The sequence below is a fragment of the Drosophila biarmipes genome, chromosome 3L, assembly GCF_025231255.1.
Source record: "Drosophila biarmipes strain raj3 chromosome 3L, RU_DBia_V1.1, whole genome shotgun sequence".
In the NCBI taxonomy this organism is placed as follows: domain Eukaryota; kingdom Metazoa; phylum Arthropoda; class Insecta; order Diptera; family Drosophilidae; genus Drosophila; species Drosophila biarmipes.
Genome location: NC_066613.1, coordinates 27,242,783 through 27,259,575, shown reverse-complemented (window position 1 = coordinate 27,259,575; position 16,793 = coordinate 27,242,783). Strand labels below are relative to the sequence as shown.

The 16,793-nt window shown below is 48.3% G+C and overlaps 1 protein-coding gene across 1 annotated transcript in view; it reads right to left on the bottom strand.

Moving 5' to 3' along the window:
• LOC108030770 (protein bric-a-brac 1) overlaps positions 1-11,986 on the bottom strand; it is a 69,468-nt gene extending 57,482 nt beyond the window's left edge. The window contains 2 exon segments of the mRNA XM_017103840.3: positions 9,701-10,408; positions 10,410-11,986. Coding sequence (XP_016959329.3) covers positions 9,701-10,408; positions 10,410-11,264 — 1,563 coding nt within the window. The 5' untranslated portion in view covers positions 11,265-11,986.
• Between the last annotated feature and the right edge of the window lie 4,807 nt (positions 11,987-16,793).

The window sequence follows — 16,793 nt, the reverse complement described above, 5'->3', positions numbered from 1 at the left end:
AACCCCTTGGATACTTCAGTGCGGAGCCAAGGGGGCAGAGATTCAGATACAGATACGGATGGTTGTATATATGAGCGCAGGGATAGGGATGGGCTGTGTGTGGCACCGAGCACACACACTCCACATTCGCGTGTGCATGTAAATCGTCTTTGATTCGATTTCGTTTGATTTGATTAATCGTGCGACGTCACTGCCGTCTGATAATAATGAGATAGCAGCGGCGACTTGCACGCAATTAAGCCAAATTGCAGTCAGTCGCTGGATACGAAGAAATACTATATATATTTAAAAGGCAGCCACCGCTGCTAACTCGCCGGCCAGGGTTCAATGCCCAACTTAAGTTAACAGCGCTCAAAATTATTGTTTATATTATTATAAATGGTTGTGGCAAGCTCACACTCACACGGGCAGACGATGTGTGTGGGGAGCAGATACAAGAATAATAATAAAAAAATCATTCCATTCATCGTCATAAACTTCAATTTTCGAAAATCATTTCCTTAGCAGCTGCGCATTAAAAAAATACAGAGAGCAGAAAAGTAAGGAACGGCAACAATAAAAATGAATAAAATGAATTAAGACTCCACACAGTGGGCATGATTTGCAATACCTTCGCCACAAACCGAGATATTGTAAATCAGATAGCCGCGGCTCTGTGTGTAGCCCCTTCGACTTGCCAAAGTCATTTGTCAGTTGGACAATCGCAGGCTGCTGATTGATGTCCGACGTCCGAGCAAAGCACAAGTTGGGCAAATATGTCGGGAATGGGGGCGAGTAAATGTTGTCACCATGCGACACTCGCTGGGAAATAGGAGAGCCAGGTGTGGGGCACTTGGGGGAAGACATCATCGGCTTTCCCCAACTTTCCAGCAGTGAGAAAGGAATAATTTTGCCAAAAGATACTTTGCAAGGTAAAACATCTTACAGACTATCTCAGACATACTACTGCCACAAGATACTTTTGAAAATTAAACTATCTTACCCCAGAATTTACTTATAGATTTTCTTCCACTTTCCCCCGCTTAACCCCACTGTGCCGGCCGCTCAGTTTTTGCCCTTTGCACATCGTTAAGGAATATTATAAATTACTACAGCAACAGCAGCAACAAGAGCAGCCGCAACGTCGGCAGCAACAATGCGGGGCACAAGAACAACAGCCACCGAGTCGAGTTTCTTGAAATATTTATTTTATATTACGCTCTTCGTTTTATTTTATTTCCCCTTTTCTCCCAGTCACTCCGCCGCCCTGAAAGGAGGGGCGCGGTCTAAATTAAAGAATATTTCTTCGGCAGCGTCTTTCCATTTTTGTATTTTATTCACATCTCTTTTTGTTGTTATTTCTTATTTTATTTATTATATGTATTTGCCGGGTTGCTGCAGCCCGTCTTCATTTAAAGTGCGGTTTCTTGTCTCTCTCCATATATATTCATTATTATGGCCGCGACGGCGACGCTGCTACACATAACTTCAACTTTGTATCCGTATCTGGGTATCGCTCTGTATCTTTGTATCTCCGCGGCGGCGAGTGTGTGTGCGCCCGTGTATTTAAGGAAAAAGAATGATGCAAAGACGATAAAATATAATTTCGGCTTTATATTTTATTTTAATGATGAAAAATGTTGAAACTTTATTACGAACTCGTAAAAAATTTAAACGTAGGTACACACGCACACACAGAGGCACACATAAAAGGGGGAAACGCGAGGGGGGCCATAACTTCTTCTCGGTTTCTTCGGCTCCGCTGCCCTCATAAATAACAAACCCAAATGCGCTGCGAACAATGTTAAATGTTATAAAAATCCGAAACGTATTTACTTTTATTGCACAATGCAGCCGTGGAGTTTGGGATTTTGTGGCGGGGGCATAAAGTATCTCCGAGGTACGGCAATAATTAAGGAAAGCGCACAAGGTGTGAAAATACATGTCATAAGATACAAATGTATCTAATTGAATGAAAGCGACGTGGCGAGCGATTTGCTCCAAACACGCAGCCGCGGCTTACTACCCTTAACCCCCTGTTGCCGATTACACCCCCCACGCCCCACCCCTGCTGTTAGTAGAGCGTGCGAATGAGTGTGAATCGCATTGTGCGAGTTTGAGTGTGGATGTGAATGTGGATGTGAACGAAGCGTGCGGCCAACGCATCAAAGTCAAAGTCGACGGCGCTGCAAATTTTGATTTCCTCGTTTTCGGTGGGTTTCCATTGCAAACGGGGGTCCATCAGCTGCCTTACGATATTTTTCAAATTTTATTTTTGCAAAATAAAAAATAACTGGCTTGAAATGTTTAACTGTTGCTTCAAGCTTATTTCTTAATTATAAACCATTCATTTATCTGTGACGTTGAACCTTACTGACTTAGACTTATCAACCATAAATTTGGAAAAATAATTTCAATAATTTTTATTACCTCTTTATTTAACAATACCTCGAATTGCTTATCAGCTTTAGCAATAAACCGTAATTTATTACTTCTTGTTGGATTAAAACATTTAGCCTAGATTAATTGATTTTCTCTTAGTCATTTTTTGAGTATCACCATAGCTTATCAGGGAATACGTTTTTAAGAATATTTTCAAAACGTTTTATTACCCTGTTTAGTATTACTTCTGCCATAAGTGCTATCAACAAACCATACTTTATGGCCGTTGGTCAATTTTAACATTTACCACTGATTAATTGATATTTCCTCAAGTCACTTTGATAAAAGCACCTTATCAATTTTATGACACTAGAGGCATTTGTTTTTATGATGAAATACTTTTATATTATTCAGCCCACACTGCTTATAAGTTAAAGGTCTTTTTTTAATGGAAAATATATATGAAGGGAGGTGCTATAGGAGCTTTAGGGATTGTTATCAGGTGTATAAAAGCAAGCAATAAAAGAGTATCTTTGTGTTTTGGCATAATTCAATGGAACTTCCGCATCCAAAAATATCTTTGCCTATTATCTCTATGACCCAAGTAAAAAAGGATATTTTAAGGGAGTGTATTGTGGAATCGGTTCCCTGCTTTTGGCCTTTCTCAGCCGTCCCGCTGCTGTGTGTGAGCTTTCGAGTTGCGGCAGGTTATGGCCCGCCACAAGCACACTTTGGCACACACAACGTCACTCATTCAGCCGCAGATACAAAACAGCAGACACAATGGCCAAAAGCGAGGTGCGACGCGTCGTCAACAGCTGTTTGAGTTTGGTGATGACGGCGATGAGGATGACGACGACGATGACGAGGGCGACCGCAAGTATCGGAGAGGTTGAGTACCTCGGTATCTCGGCATCCGAGTATCTTTCACTCGCCTTAAGTGGGCTAATCGCCAAAGCCAACACCTGAACACCTTCCCCGCCTTCCCGTTCCACCGTCCCTAATCATTCAGCCCGTGCACTTCAACCAACTTCTTGGGTTACCCAATCCCTAGCTAACACTATCTTATCGATGCACTGCCGGAATGACGGGCCAAAATTTGAAATTCAATCGATTTCTGATGACAATCACGTGCGTGCTCCATAAATAAGTAAAAATAAAAAGAAAAAGCCAGCCAGCCGTGCAATTATTGTAAATAAATAAATGCAATTATAAAAATTGCCGCTGCAGCCGTTGACTCGGTCGTCTTTTAATAAATTACAAAACAAAAGCAGGCAGCACAAAAAAAAAAGTAAAAAAATATGTATCTGCCTCTGTCCGCTCGACTGCATTTTTAATTAATTTATTTTCGTTCGATATAAATTGCGAGGGGGCAGAGGGGCCGGCGAGGCGGGCTTGCACAAAGACAAAAGCCAAGACAAACTTGTATCTCTCAGATACACATGATATTTCGCCTCCTTCAACGGCAACTGCTGATGGAGCCGATCTTTGTTGTCGGCCCGGCAGACTGCCATTTATTTATTTATTTAATACTTTTTTGCGCTGCCTGGCTGTGCGTTTGATTAATCGGCCGCTCATTGTAAATATTTGTCTTTAGTTTGTGGCCAGGGACCCGGAGCTTATCCTCCTTCTACCCAGACGACTCGTTCCTTTTGAAACTCCTCTCGAGGCTTGCCCTCTTCGTTTGCCAAAGGAGTTGGGTGCGGCCCGCTTCTTTCCGCACATACTCTACATATTTAAAATGCAAAAAGGAAAAATGGCAGCGGGATTAAGACTTTCACACCCGGGCGGGATCTAATCCGGGCTCATCAATAATTGATTGAGAGCCTGCATTTCCATTATGGCTTATAGGAAGTGGAGAGCGAGGTGCCCGGTGCCCCACATCAATTAGAGACGATCTCCAGCCCTCGCTAATTCGCCGGTCTGCTCCATCATTCATGCACTTACAACTCCCTAACTCAACGCTGATTTCCCTCCTTCGCATACAAGTCCTTCCCGATGATTCACAGTGTTGGCACACGGGAAAAAATATTACTTTTATATATCATGTGGGAAATATGGATCAAATAAATTAAAAATAATAAAATGATAATTTTCTATGCCTATTAGAGCAGTTTATCTGATATATAAAATGGATTCGATGGAATCTTTGAACCAAATATTACGCCTCTTTACCCTAGGATAATACTTATTAAGTTGCTGTACTATTGCATTTGAAACACAGCATTTTTAAGGGAAAACTTTTGTAGTAAGGGTTTTTATTAAAATATCTGCCATATGTCGTGTGTACTTCACTGCACACAGTTCTGCCCGTGTAACAGCTTCATTCCTCTCGCTAATCCTGACCGCACCTTCTTCCCGCCCCACTCCGCCTCCCTCGCGGATGTATCTCAGAGGCGGCAGAGGAGCCGCTCCCTCGCAGCAACTTTGTTATATTTTATACGGTAATTTATAATAAGTTTTTTCACGCACCTTCCCGGCCCAGTCCCCTCCCCAGACCCACGCACTTCAAAGACCGAGAAAGGCCAGGAACACGAGGAGCCGGGGGAGACACTCAGCAGGCCACAACTGCTGCTTCACCCCAGATGTATTTGGGTTTCGGAGCAGCCTGGGTCTGACTTACAACTAATGCAATATAATAAATTTATACAGGGTTACAAATAAATGTGGGCAGACCTCTGCGAGGCCCAGAGTGGCAGTGAGTGTGTGTGCGAGTGGAAAAATAAATAAATAAATATTTTTAGAAGGATACACGAGATTGAAAAGGCGGCCGCTCCGCTCCGCTCCGCTCCTATTTCTCGTTTCCTGCTGTCGGTGTGTCTTGTTTTGCTTTATGATGATGCCTCAGAGGGGGGCACTGGGGGTTATTTATCAGCATAAATTATTTATGCCGCATTACGGGCATAAAATAAATAAAATAAATGAAGCCGGCCAACTAAATCCGATTAGAAAATGCCTGCCACAAGGAGGCCCTGCTGCAAGATACTCAGCCGCACAGCGCACAGTCCATAGATACAAATGTATTTTTATAGATTAATCAACGAATTACTTGTGCAGCTGTTGCCGCAATCCCATTTCCCATTTTCATTTCCACATCGTATACGATTTATTTGGCTTAGCCATAAAAATGAGAATTTTCCGCCAAGTATTTGAAAATATAAACACTAAAATCGCCCGGTTATGGCCGCTTTCGGATTTAATTAAATGTTTATGCCGAGCATTTAAACTAAATCGACCAGGGCCGCATTCAAATTCGAATTCAAATTCCCATCCAAACCTTGCAGCTTTACGAACACGAGATATAAGAGCCGTAAAAACTACTTGGGGAGTACTTGAATGGCCCGCTTTTGTGTTGCACGAGTGTTCTGAATTCTCCATGTGGGGATCGCCTTGGTTTGGGGATCGGTTCGGTTCGGATCGGTGCGCACATATAAAATATGACTGAATAATATAAAACAGAAGGCGATACATCAAAGCGGATTATACAATTTATTTTTGCCTTTATTCCTCGGCTGGGGTTCGTTCTCTTTTGTGTTCTTTGGCTCTCGGGCTGTTTGGCCGCGCTGAACTCGTATATATTTCTTCATTTTTATTTTATTTATTTACTTTCCACGAAGATGTTGTATACAGGAGAAAATACAAAACGCCCGGCCATAGATGCAACAGATGCAGCTGGCGGCACGGGCAGAACACGCTGGGCCACGTAATAAATTGTATTATTTATATTATTTTATATAATGCAACCCCCGATGTTAGCCGCGGGAGCGGCGGAGAAGTATCTTCGAGATACTGCCCTGCACAGCGGAAGCTGTGGGTCGCCCTCTCCATCTTCGTCTGCCGCGTCCGAAAGAGTGACGAGTGTAATGACTTTTGTCGATTGGGTTAAGTGGCTCGTTGGCTTCCCCCACTCCGAGATGCGAGATTCCTTCTCGAGCCGTGTGCATCTTCTTCGATTTTTATGCACGCCACTCGCTCCCTTTTCCCGATTCCTCACCTTTTTGCCCGGGTTCTGTTCAAGTAGTTTGAATGTGGCACGTTTAGCCTTCCCCCCCCTGCGGTAATTTGTCTGCCTCGTTTTTTGCCCGGCGTTCGGCTGCAGTTTTTGCCGGCTGGAAAAAGGTAAGCGACACACGCTAATCACGAGTGTGAGATTCTCGCAGATTCTCTCCCTTTCTCTCCCTTTCTCTGCCTCTTTCTCCGGACTCTCTCCGGCCCTCATCTGCGGACTAATTGAGTGGGAAAGTGGCTAGGAAATCGAAAGGGAAGCGTCTGCGGGACGCGGCATTGATTTCAATCAGTAGCCGCATGTATCTCAATTGTTCTCCGGGCTTGGGAATTTATATCTATATTTTTTTATCATACTTTTTGTCAAGAATAAATCTTTAGGAAATATAAAGTGTTTCCTATGCTAGGATAATTTTTGTTAATTCATTTTAAAAAATATTTTCTATTATAATGATATATCATCTGAATAGTGAAAAGTATCCTATGAATCCGCAGTCGAAATGGTACTTCCCCCCGGCAGAGTTTCAATCTTCTTATTGCGCCTAATAAAAACTTCCTCTGCGCCCACGCTCCGCAAAAAGTTCAGTGAACTGATCGAGCGGCCGGGGAGGAAACCAATAATAATATACAACCTCTAATGATGCACACTCGCACACACAATCTAAATGCGCTGGCAATAAAATATGAAAGCTAAAGAACAAAAATGCGTAAGGGAGAAAAAATGATTTTTAACAAAGGCGAAGGCAGACAAATAAAAGTGCAATTAATCACCAGAAACCGAGGCCGGACGGCCAGAACCGAGAACCTGCAACTCAGATCCGAGACCCTGCACCACGGCGACTGACACTTATCGGCTTTATCTGCTTATGTGGGGGAGGGGGAGAAAGGGCGGAATAAATCGGAGATGCATTCACACAAACATATAAATACAAATGGAAAGGAATTATAAATATTGAAGAAGCTGGCGAGGATGCCGCCTGTCAATATTCGATTTTACACGGGAAAGAAAAGATGAAGAAAAGTGTGTGCAACCTTAGTAACTCTTTGATTTGAGGAAGTTGTAAAAATAATAGAACATTAAGGGTTGTTTACAATCAAAAATAATGTTTTATGTTTTATCCTTGAACATTGTATCAATATCTACAAAGTAAAAACTGTTTTTTTCCGTGCACCTGTATGGCAGTACCTTGACGCGATCGCCGCGAAGCAACGAAAAATGCATCAATTTTTAATAATAAATGAAATGTGTGAATAAACGTTGGGAAATACATGACGGGCGATGGGCGATGGCAGTGGAGCGGAGAACAATCGGAAAGGCAAACAGCAGGAAAGCATAAACACGGCCGGCAACACTAATACCCAGGCAAACAAACAAAGACGCAGATACAGGGGCCGCAGCGGATTCAGATGCAGATGCAGATGCAGATGCAGATGCAGATGCAGATGCATTTCCAAAGAATTTCTAAGCACATAAAAAGCAAAGCAAACGGTCAGCGGGGAAATATTTAAAAAAGCATAAAACAAAATATTTATTGAAAAGAGACGCTAACGAGCCAGCGCCGCGGCGATCGGCTGGGGCAAACAAACGGCTTCAAAGTCGAACACACGAGCAGGCTAATGCACACGGAGCCGGCTGTTTGATTAATGCACTCGAAAGCGACAATAAACACGGAACACGGATCAGGGACCTGGCCGAGGACCGGGAACGGGAACGGGAACGGGCAGGGCAAGGAGTTCCTTTCGCGGTTCTCCCCGGACAAGCAAACACCGCATTCCGATTGATCTCCGCCTGGCCCGGACTCGGACTCCGAGTGGAGCTCGACCTCGCCGCCAGAGATCTGGGTTCTTGAGTGAGCGGCGTCGACGGCTATTGGATAAATAAATACAAATCTTTATTAAAGTGCGAATTCTGCGGTGAGCTCAGTGCTAATGCAGTCGAACTCGAACCGGTCGCCGAGCTGGCCCCCGAAAGGAGCTAAGCTGGCAAGAATATTGTATCTCTATATTGCACTTCAAGTTATTAGCGTAGCAGATATATTACACAGAGTAGCTGTCCTTTTAGAACTCTTTTCCAAATGTTTTTAAAAAAGCTTCGTGAGATATATTGGAAGCCGAGAATTCAGAATGCATAATATTAGAATTACCAATAATTGTATCTTATATATTAATTAATGATTTGAGGTGGTATACAACTTAGATAGAGTATCTTGAAATGAACGAGCAACGGTTCATTGTATCTTAACCGTTCCGATTTGTAGTTGATCCGCGGGGGCACCCTCGAACACTACCACCTGACCCCCATATTTTCCCTGAGCAGACCTCTTTCGCCGCCCTAATTGAAGCGCACTTAGGGAACCACAACAAGTCGCAAAGTGCTCGCAGATCGAAATCAACCGCAGGCCACAGGAATTTCAATCACCTCCTGGTCACCCAGGCGTTCCAGTGACTGCCCCGCGGGCCGAGGAACCGAAGAATCGGGGGATCTGTCCTACGAAAGGGGAGCACAATGTGGAGCAAATCTCCGCGGGGGAAAGATCGGCAAAGAGAGAGCCAACAATGGGCGACGTGGAGCACGTGAATGCTGTCAATCATTCCACGGAGTGGACCCGCGGAGAGGTGGGGGGAGGCTCAGAAGCGGTGGGACTGGAGCTCCGCATTCCGCGCTGTGACGTCACGACACGAGGCGAAGAGCCGCCGGCAGAATTCTTCGCAGCCGAAGACTGAAGATCGCGAATCGTGAATCAAAACAAACCGAGGGAAAAGGCCGGAGAGTGGAAGAGATAAGTGGTCTGTGCGCAGGAGAGGGAGCAGCGCTGCAGCGGCGCTGCTGCAGCGCGGTAGCAGCAGAAGAGAGTCTTCCGCTCTCTTCGCAGATTTGTGTTTGAAGAATTGAAGAGAAGAGACTTGTGGAAGACTTAAGTCTCTTTACAGACCGAAGTCTACAGATTGTTTATAAGATTTTGAAGAAACCTCATTTAATAAATCGAAACTACTAATCTTAGGTTTATAGGAATTACTATCTTGAGTGATATGCCAGTGTCTTTTTAATCCTAAGTCCCAAAACGCAATATATTTGTGTATTGAGTATTTGACAGTATCACTTGCTCATCACGAGAATGGTTAGTTTGAAAAATACCATTTTTTGGTGATTCCATCTATGGCATTAATTTTTTTTAAGATTTTTTATCAGTCTTATATGAGTGACATAGCGGATATAGCGAAACGAGTATACCTAATGTGCTTAATCTGGAATTTCTAATATATTATATCGAAAAGTGTAAGGTATCCATATCTACACCCCCTAGTTATATGTTCAATATTAGGATCCACTCACCCTTTCTTCCTCTCGGATCATTTCGGCGATGCCCGGCTTGATCTCCATGTCATCGGCCAGCGACGATCCACCGCCCGAGCCCGCCCCACCTGACCCGCCGCCCACCCCGGCGCCGTGGTGGTGCGGCGGTGGGGGCGGCAGGCGTGGCTCGGCGGACGGACCAGGTCCCAGGCCACTCAGTTCCATGGCGGCGGCCATGGCAGCGGCCGGGCCCAGGGGGAAGCGGGAGTCTCCAGCGGGCGACGGCGGATGGTGGCCAGATCCCGAGCTCTGGGCGGGATGTGGGGCAGGTGGTGCGTGGTGGTGCGGATGCAGGGGCAGCGGGAGGGGGAGCTGGCCCTGCTGCTGCTGCTGCTGCTGCTGCTGGGGACTCTGCGAGTGGGGGCGCGAGGATCGGGAGAGAGGTCCCGGCGTGGCGGCCGGCGAGGGCATGTCCAGGGCGTGGATGGCGGTCTCCAGGCGTCTCGAGGAGCCCCCCACCCCCGAGCCAGTGCTCGGCGGCGGCTTGGGCGGGGGCGTCATCAGCGAGCAGTCCCTCTGCCGCTCCCTCTCCTTCTGCTCCAGCTCCAGGCGCTCGGCGGCTATGAGGCTGCTCAGCGGGCTGGGTAGTGCGGGTGGATTGAAGATCGTGTCCGCCGAGGGCCACCGCCGCTTCCGCACGTTCCTGCCCTGCTGGCGCTCGAGCGGCGAGAGTCTCAGCTCGGCGGGGGTCCCAGTCCGTGCGCAGCTTCTTCTCCGGCTGCATGAAGGCCAGGAGCTCCTCCGCCTCCCGTTCGCGCTCGTTGTCAGTCCTCGAAGTGGAAGGGCCGCCCTCCTTGGGGGAGGAGGAGGGCATCCGCTCGGAGGAGGCCGCCGCCGCCGCTGCCGTGGCCGCCTCCATGTGGGTCACATCCGCCAGGCCGCGTACCTTCAGCATCTCGGCTATCCTGAGCAGCGGCCCAATCTGGTCCTGGCTCACATTGATCTCGCCGCGGTACATGAACTCCACGATGGCCTTCAGGTCCGACCAGTTGACGTCCCGCATGATCACAATGGGGTGCTGGCAGGGTGTCTCGGCCAGCAGGGTCTGGAAGTAGGGCGAGCAGGCTGAGAGGACCATCTTGTGGGCCTTCATGGAGCGGCCGTCGCAGGCCAGGGTCACGTCCACGAAGCACTCGTTCTGGAGCAGCTGATCGAAGATGGTGGTGAGATTCGTCTGGTAGTTGTTCCATCGCAGGCAGAACTGCTGCGACGTGGAGCTGGGCGAGGCCGCCAACGAGCTGCGTCCCTGGGGCGAGCTCACCGGCGAGGAGCCCCCTCCCCCGCCCCCGGCCGCGTGGCCTTGGCCCTCCTTGTCCTCCTTGTCCTCCTCCCTGGCCCCGCCGCCCGCGGGCGAGGTGCGATCCTCGCTCTTCGGGCGCTGCTTCTCCTCCTGCTGCTGGCCGGGCGAGCTGCGGCTGCTCCTCGGCGAGCCAGCCCCCGATCCCGAGCCCTTGCGCTGCCGCTGGCTTCCGCTTCCGCTTCCGCTTCCGGCGCCCTGCTCGGCCGCCATGCCAGCCTTCGTTTCCGCCTGCGCCGACGCCATGTTGATTCGCTGATCGCTGATGGCCGACCGCTGACCGCTGACCGCTGACCGCTGATCGCTGACCGCTGATCACCGCTCCCCGTTACGATCGCTCGTTGAACGCTGCGTCCGTTGCGTCGCGCGACCGCGCCTCACATAGCGCTGCGAGGGAGTTGAGTGGGAGCCGCGACAACTACGAGGCTTGGCCGGGAGTGGGCATGTACATGTGAGTGTCTGTGTGAGCTGTCCCTGGGCGGGCGGGTGTGCGGGTGTGCGTTGCGCTGCGTTCCGTCGCGTTACTACGCGCACTGCGTGGCCATGTGGCAACTAGCCGCCTCGGTCCTGCAGTGCAGTTCGTCTCGGTGCTCGTCGTCGTGCTCGGTGCGCCTTCAGCTGCGTTGCAGGGGCCGGCAAACAGGGCCAAAGTCTTCTCAGCACGAGCGTCTGAATTAGACTGAAATCGTTTTGCACATTTCGATGCGGAAAAACTCAAAACAAACTTGGCACACGACGACGACGAGGGCCCACGACGACGTGGCTGTGGCTCTGGAAAACTGAGGCCGCCGAGGGGCCGCGCCGTGTTGCAGCAGCAACTGCCACTGCCACTGCTGCCACTGCCACCGCTTTGTAGTTGTTGCTCTCAGGCGGCGACGGAGTCCGCGACGAAGTTGCGAATAGTTCGCGAGCTGCTCTGCCGGCGCTTCGCTGCGTTCCGGTTGCGAAAGGAAAGTGCGATGCGGCCGAGCAGCGAGGACGGAGCGCTGGCACTGCCGCTGCCACTGAGCAGAGACGGAGACGGAGGCCTCGGCCGAGGCAGCGGCGAGCGGCGAGCGGCAGGAAAATGGCTGAAAACGGCGAGCTGTAGGCGCCAAAAAACGCCGGCTGACGGCCCGCATTCCTTTGCTCCTGCGCTGCGTTCTGGCCCGCTCTCCTCGAGCTCAGAGCCGACGTCGGCTTTCGCCTCGTCCTCGTCCTCGTCCTTCGCCTCGCGCCTCGTGCCTCGTATCTCGCAGCTCGCAGCTCGACTCGTCCTCGTTCTCGGCCTCTCGCCGTTGCAACCCCAAATTTTGGCGCTTTGGCGCTGCTGCACCACTGCCGCTGCCTGCGAAGGATGCGTCGCAAGTGTGCGTGCGTGAGGAAACGGAAGTGCCCCGAAAATGCAGCGAAGAGCGACGGCGACGGCGACGGCGACGGCGATGCCACTGCGAGTGCGAAAGCGAGCTTAGGCCTAATATTTTCCAGAGGCGCTGGGCAGGGGAGGGTGGAGCCAGGCCCGCCGACCAGTACCCCGGCCGAAGGTTCGGGGTCTTCACAAGTGGGCAAGGTGGCTGATAGCGGCTGGAGCTGCAGCTGGGCTATCGAAAGGATTAACTATAGTTGATATACTGAGTATCTTATCATCATTGCCTAAGATATTTCTTATTTTTTTAAGAATTTAAAAAGTTAAAAAAGAGGAAAAACCTTTTTTTGATAGTTCTTAGAATTAGTGATCTCTCCTGCTGATGACAGCACCTCTCTTTCTGCTCTTCCAGACACCCCCTCCCGAGGTACAAGCTCGGCTGAAAGATGCTTCATTAATTAGTTCCGTTCGAGGGGTGCCCACCCACCCCCCTCCCACTAAGCACCTCTTCGGCATCGCCCCCTGCAAACTCTCTTCGCTGCCGACGCCGCTGCCGCCGCCGCCGTCGCTGCCGCTCGTGCTTTGTAAACAAATGCTTAGGCGAAAACAAGATGCGGCGAATTGGAGAGGCGAGTCGTGCCCTCTCTTTCGCGAGAGAGACGGCACTTAAGAGACGTTTCTCTTTCTTTCGGCCTCTGGCTGCACCTGCAGTTTTCCACTATTTTCCCCCGCTCTCCGCGGGGGTGGCGGCGCTTTGGCTGGCAGGGGGCCGACGGGGCGGTCGGCGGAGGGCGGGGCACTGGCGCTGGAGACTGGTCAGCCTCGCTTTTCCGCCCGTGTTTATGACTACTCGTGTTTTTATATTGCCTTGCGCATTTATAATATGCAAAAACATAAAATAAAGAAATGCGAATCCAGCGAAAATGAGTAGTTTCGCACCAGTGCGAGCGGGACGAAGCTACAGCAGCAGTCGAGGCGAGCGAGCGAGAGGGGCGCGCGGGGGGCCCCACAGCCAGTCATAAATTATGCATATTTTTCGTGACTGGCAAATGGCGGCTGCCTTTCAGTTCGGCTACATTATAATAACCATCGGCCATGAGTCGAGCCGCGGAGGGGGGAACGCGCGATCGCCAGGTATTCGCCAGCGATCGGCTGGCTCAGCACTCAGTATTCACCTGGCCACTCTGAATGGGACTCAGTGCCTCGCTCACTCACTTCCGGCGCCTTAATGACGCTAAGTGATACGCTTGCTTATTAATGGCCAGCCCTCAAAATTGATTCGCGGAATTCTGGATTTATACTGTAGGATCGCTTTTATTTCAACGGGGCATTCACTAGTTTATTATTCATGTGGGTAGAAATAAATAAAATAAATAAAAGTAACTTTACAAAATTAGTTAATAATAAGTTATTTTATTAACAGGTACAAAACAGCTATACATACCTTTCAGATATTAATGATTTTTCTCTGACGTATCTAACAGATACTTTCTTATATAAGTGGATCCAAATGGCACTTCAGTCAGATTTTTGTGTTTGTAAATAAAGAAAGTATAAATAAACATAACATAAACATAATTGTCAGATTTTACTAATTTTTCTCTGACGTATCTAACAGATACTTTCAGATACATATGGATCTAAATGGTACTTTAGTCAGTTTCTTTTGTTTTTAAATATATTAAGTATAAATAAAAGTTACTTTACAAAGTTTGTCAATAAAAAGTTATTTTAATAACAGGTACAACACACATACAAATTGTCAAATTTTGATGTTTTTTCTCTCACGTATCTGATAGATACATTCAGATAGAGATAGAGATCTATTTTAGTCAGATTTTTGTGTTCGTTGAGATACAATATGGACTAACATTATTCAACCATCAATAATATGTATTGCTTACCCTTATTATTGTACCACCTTATCTTTTATCATATTATTAAATATGCATTGTACGTGATCCTCCTCTTGATACCCTTGATACTTATCGTTAATATTCCGATCCGGCCACCCCAATTAGACCCCACTGTATTTGGCTTATAGCAGCAAATGAATTGCAGCAAACAACATTTGGATCAAACGCAGGAACGCGAAAATGCATCTCGCATTCTCTAAGTTGTTTGTTGCTGCTCGCCACCTAGTGAAAGGGGGGAAAGGCGGGGGCAGCGGGCCCTGGGAAATGGAAAATGGGAAATGGCTGCTAGGCTCGCGACTGCAGAACGCGTTTATACGAAAATTTATGTATTTAACTGGTGACGACGACGCTGACGAGCAAAACGATGACGCGGACGTGGAAGGACACCGGGCAGAGGAGAAGTGGAGCTGTGGAGCTGTGGATATGAGGACGCGGGCTCGGAGGACGGGATAGAATCCACTGGCTGCGGATGTCCAAAAAAGCGACGAAAGCCTCTGCGAAAGGCCGAGAGTGGGTGGGCGGGGTGTTGTTGGCGGCTTAAAGGGGGTGCAGGGCGTGGTGTGTGTGTGCGGGGAAAGATGACAACATTTGAGCCAAACAGACAAAGTTGGGGAAGGGGAGGGGCGGAGGTCGCCGTCTGACCCACACACATGAGTGAACGAACAAGCAAACAAACAAATAAAACGGTTGCCATGAGTGTGAATGCACCGGGCGAAAATGAGTGTTAGCGGTCGTGTTAGAAATCTTATCGGAGCAATATATTAAATTATTTACGAGGATTAACGATTTTTAATAAATGTTCCATCTTAATATATCTTATCTTTCCCACAATATCAATGTAACCAGGTGGAGAAATCATTAATTATTATATTATTTTTATCAGAATTACATTACTCTTGTCACAAGTCAATCTTCTTTATATTCTAAAGTCCTATAAGGGCTCAATAAAGAAGAGGTATTGTTTATGATCACCAAATAATTTTTAAAAATATAATACTTTCCACATAGCTTATTAAATTTTTCTAATTAAACACAGAAGTATCTCGCAGATAAAGCCTTTATTCCTAGTTCTCAGTGCTCGATGCCGTGACCATTGAGGTGACCAAACGTACACACGAGGGTAAAAGGGGCGCTGGGGATGGGGCATGGCCGGCGGGGAGATCAGCGGGAAAAAATGTTGCATATTAAAACGGCAAATAGAAGAGTGCAACAGCGACGGCGGCGACGTTGCAGCTTAGAGAATGCAGAAAGTGGGTGGCACAAAAGGGCTAGCCCTTTGCGAGTCTTCGTCCTCAGCTGCTGCTGCTGCCCCTGCTGCTCCTGCTGTTGTTTTACCTTCGACCATGTCTAAAAGTTGGCTTACACACAAAAGCGATGAGCGATGATGCCTCAAATATGCAAAAATGCCTAGCGCAATAAAACCCCCTCGAGGGCGTATGGGCAATGAAAAAGGACTTAAAAGGGGCGTCGTGCAGGGGGTTCAGGAGTTCGCAGTCGGTGGCTTGGTGGCTTGGTGGCCTGGTGGCCCGGTGGCAGGGGTGGACGTGGAAGTCCGAGCTGCTGACCATCGGGGTTGCAACGAGACTTGGAGCTTGCGAATGCAGGCGAACTCCGGGAGTCGCGTTTCGTTGCGTTGCGTTGCTAACGATGCCGCTGGCTGTCTGATTGGGAAGCGAATCGGGATGTGGGGCTGGTGGCGGGTGCTGGGGATTGGGCACTGGGCTCCGCACCCCAGGATGGGGCCTCCGTCCAGGGCATCCTGGGGCTAACGGGTGGGGCTGCGGGCCAGGATTGAGCAGTCGGGGATCAGGTAGAGGGGTGCATGCCACAGACACAAACAGATAGACAGCGGGCCGAGAACGAGAATGAGAACGAGAACGCGACGCAGGACGAGCACCAGGACGTGGAAAAGGCCGAGGACCAGTACGATGATGAGGACGAGGAGGAGACCTACGCCTGAGTTAGAAACAGATGCACCAGGAAAAATGTTATCTTTATAGGATGGACCCGAATGTTGGGACGCTTTTCCTTAAAATCTAAATAATTTGGAAAAGGAGGTTAGAGATATTTAAAATTATCATGCATAATGATCAAAACATGATAGGTAGAACAACCCTTTCTTACATCTTCTTATTGTACTTTTTGATTAAGAAGATACTTTAATTATATCAAAAACCAGATTTACTATAACATGATATAATATAACAGTTTTTTATAAGATATGTTAAGTATTTTTATAAGGATCCGTGTTATAAACATACTGCATAAAACGAATAATAGGAAGCAATCTTAAAATCCTTGAAAAGTATTTGGGGTGCTTTTAGGTCCAAAGTGATCCCCCTTCTTGCCATTTCGCGCAGTGCACTCCCCCATTGGGCCCGCATTGATGGACAGTTAACGCGGCAAAACGAACGCGAAAACATGGCCAGAAGGGGGTGGTGGGAGCTGAGGCCAGAGAGGCCGGCGGGGGGAGTCCCCCCTCGGCGGATGCTGCTCCTGCTGAAGCCAGCAGGC